This window comes from Carassius auratus, chromosome 41 (assembly GCF_003368295.1).
Source record: "Carassius auratus strain Wakin chromosome 41, ASM336829v1, whole genome shotgun sequence".
NCBI classification, from domain to species: Eukaryota; Metazoa; Chordata; class Actinopteri; order Cypriniformes; family Cyprinidae; genus Carassius; species Carassius auratus.
In genome coordinates this window covers 25,854,862-25,866,464 of record NC_039283.1, presented here as the reverse complement: position 1 = coordinate 25,866,464, position 11,603 = coordinate 25,854,862, and the positions used below count along the sequence as shown (strand labels likewise).

The 11,603-nt window shown below is 38.7% G+C and overlaps 2 protein-coding genes across 4 annotated transcripts; both read left to right on the top strand.

Moving 5' to 3' along the window:
* LOC113059423 (uncharacterized) lies at positions 1–4,188 on the top strand. Of its 2 annotated transcripts, none has more exons than XM_026227908.1 (8): positions 1–106; positions 733–873; positions 976–1,059; positions 1,458–1,514; positions 1,611–1,697; positions 1,920–2,072; positions 2,153–2,287; positions 2,988–4,188. In XM_026227908.1, the coding sequence occupies exons 2-8, from the start codon at positions 733–735 to the stop codon at positions 3,087–3,089; spliced, it is 759 nt and encodes a 252-aa protein (XP_026083693.1). In that variant the 5' UTR covers positions 1–106; the 3' UTR covers positions 3,090–4,188. The 2 variants fall into 2 exon arrangements, with proteins under 2 accessions (XP_026083693.1, XP_026083692.1); XM_026227907.1 differs by having other exon boundaries at positions 1,596–1,697.
* A 1,516-nt stretch (positions 4,189–5,704) lies between these two features.
* On the top strand, positions 5,705–8,246 carry LOC113059422 (leukocyte elastase inhibitor-like). 2 transcript variants are annotated; one of them, XM_026227905.1, is made up of 7 exons: positions 5,705–5,722; positions 5,931–6,148; positions 6,319–6,495; positions 6,565–6,682; positions 6,797–6,939; positions 7,022–7,189; positions 7,773–8,246. In XM_026227905.1, exons 2-7 carry the CDS (start codon positions 5,981–5,983, stop codon positions 8,175–8,177), a joined length of 1,179 nt encoding a protein of 392 aa, XP_026083690.1. In that variant the 5' UTR covers positions 5,705–5,722; positions 5,931–5,980; the 3' UTR covers positions 8,178–8,246. The 2 variants fall into 2 exon arrangements, with proteins under 2 accessions (XP_026083690.1, XP_026083689.1); XM_026227904.1 differs by lacking the exon at positions 5,705–5,722 and having other exon boundaries at positions 5,905–6,148.
* Positions 8,247–11,603: the final 3,357 nt, after the last annotated feature.

Genomic DNA, 11,603 nt, shown 5'->3' with positions numbered 1-11,603 from the left:
TCTGATGCTTGACAAGCATTCTCCGCATGTTTAGAGGAGGAGTTCCTCCAGTGATTCTCGCCTGAAGAATGACAAGAACCGAGACCAGAGAAACACCAGCAACAAGGTAACACCATCTCTACGTATTATACTTCATTTCATAGAATTCAGTAATTTAATATGAATCAGACTGTAGAGCTGAGCTGAGTTTAACTGAGGACACTGTGAGGAAAAGATCTTCACTTAATTCTTGAAGCTTCTTCATTCAAACTGCTTTAGTAGAGAGGATTCAGATGATTTGGGATGTGTTCCCAGTCCTCTCAATGACAAAAGGTGTCTCAGTTTACCTGAACTCACTCATGTAGGTAATAAAACATCTATAAAAATGAGAAAAGTGATTGAAAACCTTGATGTTTTGAATTGTGCTGCTTGTACAAATATCTGATTTGACCCAAAAACTAAAAAACACAGGTTTATGATAAAAAAAAATTAAATAGAAAAGATTGAGTGAGTCAACTTTGAATACATCAACTTAAAATCTAAAACCTGAAGCTATATTAAGAGCCATTAAACAATCCGGTGACTGAGAGGATCAGAGCGCCGGCGCAGGTTCATCTGGTTTTTCTGCTTAAAGAATGTAATGAACAATGACTTTTAGTTCTTCAGCTGACAGGATGAAAACACATGATTGTGAAACTCTCTGTAGTTAATCTGTGTGTGTGTGTGTGTGTGTGTGTGTGTGTGTGTGTGAAGATGTCCAGAAGAGTGGAGGTGATCATCAACTCCTTAACTCCGCGGGATCAGGATGAGCCTCCTCTTCACATCACAGAGTCGAAGCCCGGAGAGCATCCAGGAGTGAAGGGCTTCCTGATGATCCACCCGGAGGTGCTGGGGGTAAAAACACCTGCTTTAACTGAACATATATAGAGCTGAGAGTGTCTGAGCTCCAGCTGAACCTGTGAGTGTGTGTGTGTGTGTGTGTGTGTGATCCAACAGTGGCTGGAGATCCTGACTGGGTCCATGGTGTCAGGACTTGTCTACTGGAATTACGATCTCTGGCTGTTAATACCGGCTTGCTTTGTGAGTCTCTTTTATTATATACACTAATGGTCACTTCTGCTCACCAAGGCTGCATTTATGTGTAAAAATAGTGAAATATTATTCTAATTTAAAACAGCTGTTTTCTGTGTGAATCTGTGTTGAAGTATAATTTATTTCTGTGATGCTCCGCTGTATTTTCAGCATCAATCCTCCAGTCTTCAGTCACATTCTAATATGATGATTTACTGCTCGAATATTTCTTTTTTCCGAATCATTATTTTTGATCACATAAATGCAGCCTTGTTGAGCAGAAAAGACGTATTATTATTCCAAGTGTTTAATCTGTTGTGCACATATATTGATTTTTAAATCGGCATGTTGTAGAGCTGTAAATAAATGCTGGACAATGTTCATATTGCTCACCTGTGTGTCTGTAGGTGATTTTAATAGGAGTCATCACAGCTACAGCTGCATGCACCCGCAACCGCTGTCTGGTCAGCCCTCGTTATCTCACACAAAACACATATAATGATCAGTGTTTCATATTCAAATAAACTGATGTTTGTCACCGTCAGGTGATCACTTCTCAGGTGCTGAATCTGCTTAATATCTGCAATGTGCTGGCAGCGATCATCGTGTTTTTCGTCGTATTCTTCTTAGGGATTCTTAAGGATATGGTGAGTGATTCTTTCTGCTGATATAAAACCAGCACAACCTGTAGGTGATGTTAGGTTATCAGTAGTGTTTAGTCTAAAAAACACCTGAATGCACATGCAGACATGTTTTTAATTAGTACTATAAAAGTTCTTGAACACTTGACTTATGAATCCTAGGGTCCTAATGATTAATATATCCGCGTTTATTTATAATGAAGCTAATAATTCATCTGGCTGTTGCAGCTTTTTGGACATTTACTCCGTTCTCGTTTCCTGAATGGCCTTTCTGAGAGTTATCCATCTCTGCCCGTAAACATCTCTTTCGTCGCCTGTAACATTCTGGCGCTCATCTTCTCACTTCTCATCATCATGACGTTGTGCTGCTGGTGTAAAACGGTAAATCAGTGTTTATTTGAGCTCTTTGACCTGGTGTTGACCTCACGAGACGCTCAGGTGTCGATGTGCTGCTCCTGCAGAGAAAGCGTCTGATGGTCATCCACATGAACGCAGCTTCACCGGCAGCGGTCAGTGACGTCGTGGATCATCCGTGTCCAGAATCCTCCCCCCCGGGCTATAGTCCAGTCCCATCTTCAGATCCGCCGGACTACGAGGTGTGTATGATGAAGAGCCTCGGCTTATAAAATGACCTTTTTTATTTCAATGAAAGCACTGCAATTGAATTTGATCATGTTTTTTATTTTATAGTTTTATGGTACTATATTATACTGATGCAGTAGTTATAATCCATTTATTATCTTAGATTTAAAATTTTCAACATACACTGTTATAAATCTTAAATGAGCACAGACTTAAATTTTACAGTTGTGAAAATGCACAAAAATATTTTCTAATTTATATTAAACATGCATTTTGCAAGACATTATTTACTCTAAAACTGTGAGGAAATCAAAGGCATCAATTTTGATATCACAAAAAATAAGCTTTCAGTAGGATTTGGTTTGAATGCAGTACCAAATGTGTCCACTAGATGAAATTAGTTGGTGTTCAATGAACAATACAAGAATTATTATTATTTTAAAACCGTTTAACCTTTTAAAATCACATCCATGAGTTTTTCTTGTGTTCACATAGCAAGTGTCAAAATCTTTAGCAAGAAAAAACCATTATGATTTGGTCAAAAATGGTTGAAGACCACCAGAAACATTGCTTTTCAAGGCATCCCAGCATGCACCTGATGGAGTTTACCTTTACATGCATTTGGCAGATGCTTTTATTCAAAGAAACTTGCATTGCATTCGAGGTTTACATGTGATCAGCTCATGCATTCCATGAATGTCTCTGTTCCGGCAGGAGGAACGACTCTCGACGCTTTCTGGAGTTTCTGCTCAGGAGTGGGCCATGAGGAAATGGAAAAGAGAACTACAGCGCAGCAGAAAACCCATCCAAGTCTGACCGGATTCATTTATGTATTTATGCTCTAAAGTAGAGCTTTAATGACCTGTGTTTTATTTGATCTCTTGTGTTCTCAAGGCCTTTATTAATAGAATGTCTAACATCATAACACTAGTTTCTCTTGCATCAGATGAACAACACAGAGAACATTCACTGGTGGATGTCACAGGACTTTTATGCACATTAGATATTTTGTGTCCTTGTTTTTAAAAACTGACAACATTAGAAAACATCATATGTGAAACTCTGCACATGAAATGCATTATGAAATATTCAGTGTTTCTGCAGGTCTCAAGTTGTCCTTCCACAAATTAAGGCTTAAAAGGGTCCTATGTCCTTAAATCAGGAAGAATGTTATTTGCTCTGATAAAAAAAAAAAATGGCATGAACTGCAAAAAAATGTATATCTTCCTCAGTATTTTTGTCTTGTTTTTAAGTACATCCTGGCATCAAAAAATGAAGTCTTGCTTTTTTAAGAAATCTATCAATATGAAGGGAGTTTATGGGAAATGAAAAAGTTGTTTTCCCTGAATTAAGTTTATTTTTATATTTAGACTTTGTGTTTTCATGCTTTGAGGTATTGCTAGTGTAACTCATTGTGTTTTCTTTCATTTAATTCTTCAATTTTCTTTACTTGGTCTCAGAAAAGTCTTAAACCTGCCTTCTGAGGACTTGAAGAAACCCTGATATGCAGGATTTGAGCATTATTCGTGGATCAGAAACCATGTTTAAGCGAGATTGTGTTGAAATGTGACTAGTTTTAGAGCGTATTTCAGTATTTGGATCAGAAGCTGTACTTGCATGTCTGAAAAAAGCTGTCCGGAGATGACTGCCGAGACATTATTTCTGATATTTGCTCATCTGCGGACAGTAAATACACAGGAAAAGTATTGCTTCTGCGTTCCCTCAATCTCAGACACGCTCTTCTTATGTGCAATCTTACTATTGAACTTGTTTATTTTGTTTGAATGTACACACTAGCAGTCTGTAAACCGTTTTGAATTTGCACTATAGAGTTCATGTATTATTAGTAGTGTTATGGTAATTGTTGTTCAATGGAGAATTTCCTAAAGCTAATAAATCTTTCTTGGCAACAGGTTCTGTTGGTTTCTCATCAGTTTTGCCATCTGATTCATTCATGATCTGTTGGAGAATGACATGATTTTATTGACATAATGATATATATATTATTATAATTTTTTTTTTTTTTTAATCAGAAACTAGCCTAAACTTTTTGTGTTAGCTATACCCTGTATAAATTATAACAGAATGGTCTATTTATAACAACACAACACTGTTTTGAAACGTAATTGGAGTATTTAAAATAACCCTGATTTATACTTTAGCGCGTTCATATATTTATTTAAACACTTTAGCATTATTATAGTATTCCGATCTTCGTCTTAAATACATTTGTAACAACAAAAGAGCGCGTATACCGTTGCTAAAATACATATCCTATTCTTTTGATCTCAATACTTTTTGAAATTGTATTACTTTAATAAGAATATATTTTAAAAAGTCCCATCAGCCTTTGTTGTTGTTTTTTTAGGTTACTTTAGAGCGTCTTTGCCATGAAATATTTATTAAAATAAACAAAAATATTTGTTTAATTTCTGTTAATACACCTATTAATTACTCACATATACATGCATACTACTGGATATTCAAAAATACATATATAAAATACACGTGAACACTAATATGAAATCGATACCAATAGGTATAATGTTAGCAATGTATGCAAACACACTTGTGAATAACTTGCGTATACATAGGCCTATAAATTTGACGCGAGCTTACAATAACATTTACTAACGTAGTTCTGATAAGAAAAACATATGCATTATGTGTGTAGAAATGTACACCTTTTTCTAGATCGAAACTGCCAATTAACTTAAACCTTCTCAGATTTCTTTTTTTTTTATCTGATGCAGGGATGGTGGATGTGTACTTTATTAGTGTAATAGTTAAACATCATATGTAAATTAAAAAATATATATATTGTATACCCTATTATTTGATACAAATGTTGTATTATTAACCAGTTTTAAAGTTTTACTACATTCTGTTCCTGAAATCCACACTTTTGAAATCAAGATAATCAAAGGTAATCAAATCAAGCACAACCTAATAAAACATGTTTCGTGAATAAAGGGTGTTGTAAAAAAGATCATGGTCCGTGGATAATTCATCTCAAAGTGCACCACAATGCAGTATGTGATAAAACACAAAAACAAAGTGTATAAAGACATTTGACAACTTTTTTTATCTATATAGTACATTTTATTTACTAAATGTATCATTTTTGGGCAAAAATTCAGCTTTCGCTATTGTTATTAAAAACTTTTTTTTTAATGATTGAGCAAACGATAATGATTGACACAGATTCAGGTTTTGTTTCTTGCACCTACTCACTCTTTATTTGATTTCAAGTTACTATACACAAAGAGTGAATTGAAGAATAAATCATAAGTGGATAGATCAGGAGTCTCCAGCCCTGCTCCTGTAGAGTAGATTTCAGCTCCAAGCCCAATCAAACACACCTGAACCAGATCATCAAGGTGTTTAGGGCTACTTGATAATTACAGACAGCTGTGTTGGAGCTGAAGTCTGCGGGAGCAAGGTTTGAGATCCCTGGGATAAATAAATCCACTCTTTTTAGAAACAATTTTATGTGGAAGACCAGGACTGGGATTAAAACGAGCTGTTTTGAGGTGAGGCATCATTTATTAGACTGACACTTATAACTAATAACTCCTCATTTCCTCTGATTGTTCGAGGTGATGCTTTTACTGGTCTCTGTTTGTTAAAGGTGTAACAAGATGTGTCCATCTTCAAATCTGCTGTTACTGAAGCTACTACTGCTGTGTCTTGCTCCGCTTGTGAATATGGAGTGTTTATCTGAAGCAAACACACAGTTCTCTCTAAACCTGTTCAAGAACATCAGTGAAGGGAACCCCTCAAAAAATGTGTTCTACTCTCCGATCAGCATCTCCTTTGCTTTCGCCATGGTGTCGCTCGGAGCCAAAGGAAACACCGCGGCGCAGATATTTAAGGTGATCTCACATTTATCTGTTCTGTGTTTGCATCTGTGTGAAGAGCTAAACATGAAACATTGCACAAACGGTTCCTTCTAGTGGAAAGACGTCGGTGAAAAGGGTTCAATAGATGAAGTTTTCAAATTAGTTGGATCACTTATCAATTTTACGTCAATAATGCTGACCAGGTCTTGGGTTTTACCAATCCTCCCACACACTGTGAGACTCCAGTACCTGGCGTTTCAATGGACCGAATTCATTCCAGCTTCAGCAAGCTCATGAAGGACCTGAACAAACCAGGAGCGCCGTATGTGTTGAGTCTCGCCAACCGTCTCTACGCAGAACAATCCTACCAGTTTGTCGAGGTAAGACTCGAAGCTAATAACTGCTAACACCAATTTCATTTGTGCGTCGACTGATTTGTTCAATTACAGAAATTCCTTAATGATACAATAAAATACTATGACGCCAAACTGGAGGAGGTGGATTTCAAGATGAATTCAGAGGCTGCTCGAGTCGACATCAACGAATGGGTGGAGGAAAAAACACAAGGTGAGAAACCAGGGTGATCTCATTTCAACACCTAATCTAGCACTTTAAGTTCATGTTTGGCTTCATGTCTTCGCTTCCAAGTCAATATTTAAAGCATGTCTATATGAATTTCAGAGAAGATCAAGGACTTGCTCCCACAGGGATCCATCGGTGCATTGACGAAACTGGTCTTGGTGAACGCCATCTACTTCAAGGGGAACTGGGAGAAGAAATTCCCAAAGGAAGCAACCAGAGATGGACAGTTTAAGCTGAACCAGGTGAGACTTCACCAGCGCTTTTTTTTTTATTTAAATAAACTTGGGAGTGATGATTTGAAAAGTGGTGACATGTGCTTTGCAGGCTCAAACTAAACCAGTGAAGATGATGAATCAGAAGGCAGAGTTTCCTCTGGCCTTCATCTCCGAGTTGAACAGTCAGGTTCTGGAGCTGCCGTATGTCGGGACGGACCTCAGTATGTTGATCTTCCTCCCGAACGAGATCCAAGACAAAACCACTGGCCTTCAGAAGGTGAGATTGCATGGATATGGAGTGTTTTCAATATTTTGCGATTGCTACATGAAATCTAGATGGCTCTGGCTGAAATTCAGCGTTAAACGACTTGGTACAAGCTGATTGGTTCATGCTGCATATGCCTTGTATTTAAATGGCTGGCTAACATTCACACGAGGTTCCTGCAGAACACTTTCAGAATTCCTCCACCTTCCCCAGCTCCACCTGTGTAGATCTGCTATGGGGTTACTTCATATGCTATCTGTGCAGCGGCGGTATGTCTTAAATACTCACAGCAGCATATTGCCATAAGCGTTTGTAGTAGCAAGCTCTTGTACTTGCTTGCAGCGGTAATCTACAACTACAGCAGTGTAGCAGATCTGCTCTGCCAAGACCAAATACATTAACATTGTCACATCCATCACCATGCTAAAATGTTCGGAGTTGTCATAATTAAAATGGACCTTTATTGAAGTTGCGGTCAACGAAACTTTTTAATATATTCTTGAATTAAATGGTTTATCTTAACACAAAATAATCAAATCAATGATGCCGTCCAAACGTAAAAATAGACGTGCATTAACACGACTCTCTTGTGCAGCTTGAAAAGGCACTGACCTACGAGAAGCTCATGGAGTGGACCGAACCCAGCAAGATGCGTCGGCAGAAAGTTAAAGTTTCTCTGCCCAGATTCAAGCTGGAGGAAAGCTATGACCTGAACCGTCTTCTGACCAGCATGGGGATGGAGGATGTCTTTAATGTGCAGAAGGTGAATCTTTCAGGCATGTCACCCAACAACGACCTGGTGGTGACGAAGGCGCTTCATAAAGCCTTTGTTGAAGTAAACGAGGAAGGAACCGAAGCGGCTGCAGCCACCGGCGTCGTGGCTGGAATAACCTCAATTTCGGAAAACCCAGTCTTTATTGCAGACCATCCTTTCCTTTTCTTCATCCGACACAATCCCTCCAACAGCATTCTGTTTTATGGACGCTTCTGTTCTCCTTGAAGAGCTTAATGATCGTGTGAAAGTGCAAACTTTGTGATTCTCTGCAAAATAAAGGCTATAGGAAATATATTTTTTAGGTTGTGTTTTTTTCACCAATTTGTTTGTCAAAACGGACTAGAGAATGGAGGGGGGGGGGTGACCACTGTCTAAAGCAAAAACTCTCTGGTCTTGATTGGCAAGCTGACCAGTGGATCTCAAATATTTATTTCTAGTTTAATCTTTTTAACCTGGGTCATGGAAACTGTAGGATATAGTCATTTGTGATAGAAAGATGTGAGCCAGAAAGAATGTTCTCACCAATTACTGTAGTTACGGTTTTAAAATCCTATGTCCATATAGGTAGATATTTGGACTATATTTAAAAATGACCCTGAGCGTTGGGTAGCTAGCCAGTTAGCATCAGCTAAAAATATCTTTCAAACAGGCTATTATAATTTTGTAGTTAAACCTATTCCTTTTTAAGATGAAACCGCCTCTAATTTTGCTGTAAGTTTATAAAGCAACTAGCTTTTTTTTCAGACTGGGGCTATTTTATCCCTCTTTTAGTACAAATTACATTGTTAAAATAATAGCATATCTTTTTTTTTTCATCCGGCATATATTCACAAATTAAGTGTTTCACAGTGACCTCTATTTTTAACAATCAGCTGTACATTATTGGGTTTTACACACTATCACTGTATTTATCAGTTTCGTTGTTTCAATTTTTTTTTTTTTTTTTTTTTTTTAAATTGCAGTTGCTGTATTTGTTTATTGACCAAAAATAAAAACAGATATTCTAGGTGGGACCGAGCTGAATGTATGGTATTATAAAGCGAACGATACAAATACTGTTGGCATGTATTTGAGCCCAGTGCTGCATTTACAGAATGGCAGGAATAATAAAAATAAGTTTATTCTGACAGCGTTGTATTACCTGAATTAAGTGCATTTTAACTGATATGCTAGTGTGGTAATAATTTTAATGCAAATGGAAAACAAGATTATTCTGAGTGTCTATTACTAAGTGCATCTACTGTAGCTCCGCCCTCTATGTAACATGTATTTATGATCCAATGCAAAAATACAGTATGTACACTGTAAAAAAATAAATAAAATGTATATGTTATAACGTTTTTGAAATATGTTTTGCAATAAAACACTATTTAGGCTTTTGAACTTTAAAATTATAGGTTTCTGTTTATTAATGTTACTTTGTATTTCTTTGTAATTATTTGTCAAATGTACTAGCAATCCATTTTCTCAATAAAAACTAACAAAAAAAAATATATATATATATATATATTCAAAAATAATTGAAAAAGTGTTGTGCGATAATATTGTTTTATTTTGGAAAAAAAAAAAATATTTTTTTATCTGCCAGCTGAGATATGTTACATAGTATCACTATATATTTTTCACAAATTGAATGTCAGAATCAGAATCAGAATGAGCTTTATTGCCAGGTATGTACACATACGAGGAATTTGTTTTCGTGACAGAAGCTCCGCAGTACAACAGAATGACAGCGACAGAACATAAAACACATAATAAAAGAATAAAAAATACAAATAAGTAGATAGTAAATAACAATATACAAATGACAATTGTAGGCAAGTATATTACAAAATGAACTTATGTATGTACATATATACTGTGTGCAAAATTTAAGTGTATACTAAGTATGTGTGTTAGATAAATAAAGTGTGTGTGTATATAAATATAAAGTGTAGTGTGTTCGCCGTTATTATCAGCTGTTCATAAGATGGATTGCCTGAGGGAAGAAACTGGTCCTGTGTCTGGTCGTTCTAGTGCTCAGTGCTCTGTAGCGTCGCCCAGATGGCAACAGTTCAAAGAGGGAGTGTGCTGGATGTGAGGGGTCCAGAGTGATTTTGACAGCCCTTTTTCTCACTCTGGATAAGTACAGTTCTTGAATAGATGGGAGAGTTGAACCGATGATTCGCTCAGCAGTCCGGACTACCCTCTGTAGTCTTCTGAGGTCAGATTTAGAAGCTGAGCTGAACCAGACAGTTACTGAAGTGCAGAGGATGGATTCAATGATGGTGGAGTAGAACTGTTTCAGCAGCTCCTGTGGCAGGTTAAACTTCCCCAGCTGGCGAAGGAAGTACAACCTCTGCTGGGCCTTTTTCACAATGGAGTCAATGTGAATGTCCCACTTCAGGTCCTGAGAGATAGAGGTGCCCAGGAACCTGAATGACTCCACTGCAGTCACAGTGCTGTTCATGATGGTGAGTGGGGGGAGTGCAGGGGGGTTTCTCCTGAAGTCCACGATCATCTCCACTGTTTTAGCTCCAGGTTGTTGAGACTGCACCAGACAGCCAGCTCTTTTACCTCCTGTCTGTAAGCAGACTCGTCACCGTCCTGGATGAGACCGATGAGTGTGGTGTCATCTGCAAACTTCAGGAGCTTGACAGAGAGGTCCTTAGATGTGCAATCGTTGGTGTACAGGGAGAAGAGCAGTGGTGAGAGTACACAGCCCTGGGGAGCTCCGGTGCTGATTGTACGGGTGCTGGATGTGTATTTTCCCAGCCTCACTAGCTGCTGCCTGTCTGTCAGGAAGCTGTTGATCCACTGACAGACGGAGGTGGGCACGGAGAGCTGAGTTAGTTTGGGCAGGAGGAGGTTTGGGATGATCGTGTTGAAGGCCGAGCTGAAGTCCACAAACAGGATCCTCACATAAGTCCCCGGTCTGTCTAGGTGTTGCAGAACATAATGCAATCCAATGTTTACTGCATCGTCCACAGACCTGTTTGCTCTGTAGGCAAACTGAAGAGGATCCAGCAAGGGTCCAGTGATGTCCTTCAGGTGGCCCAGCACCAGTTTTTCAAATGACTTCATGACTACAGACGTTAGAGCCACAGGCCTGTAGTCATTTAGTCCTGTAATTTTGGGTTTCTTAGGGATGGGGATGATGGTGGAACGTTTGAGGCATGAAGGGACTTCGCACAGCTCCAGCGATCTGTTGAAGATCTCTGTGAAGATGGGGGCCAGCTGGTCAGCACAGGATTTCAGACAGGCTGGTGTAACACAATCTGGGCCTGGTGCTTTTTTCCTTTTCTGCTTCCGGAAGACCTGGCGCACAGCATCCTCGCTGATCTGAATTGCAGGTGTGGGGGAGAGGGGGGATGCAGGAGGTGTGAATGGTGAGAGTGCTTGATTGGAGAGGTGTTCAGGATGGGTTGCAGGAGCTGTTAATGGTGTGAACGGTAGTTTGGAGAGGCATTCGGGGCTGGTTGCAGGAGTTGTGAAGGGTGTGAATGGTTGTGTGGGGAGGCGTTCAGGGCAGGTGATGGGTGTTCTTTCAAACCTGCAGTAAAACTCGTTCAGATCGTCTGCCAGTCGTTGATTCTCTACGGTGCTGGGGGGTGGTGTCTTGTAATTGGTGATCTTCTTTAGACTTTTCCACACTGATGCGGAGTCGTTGGA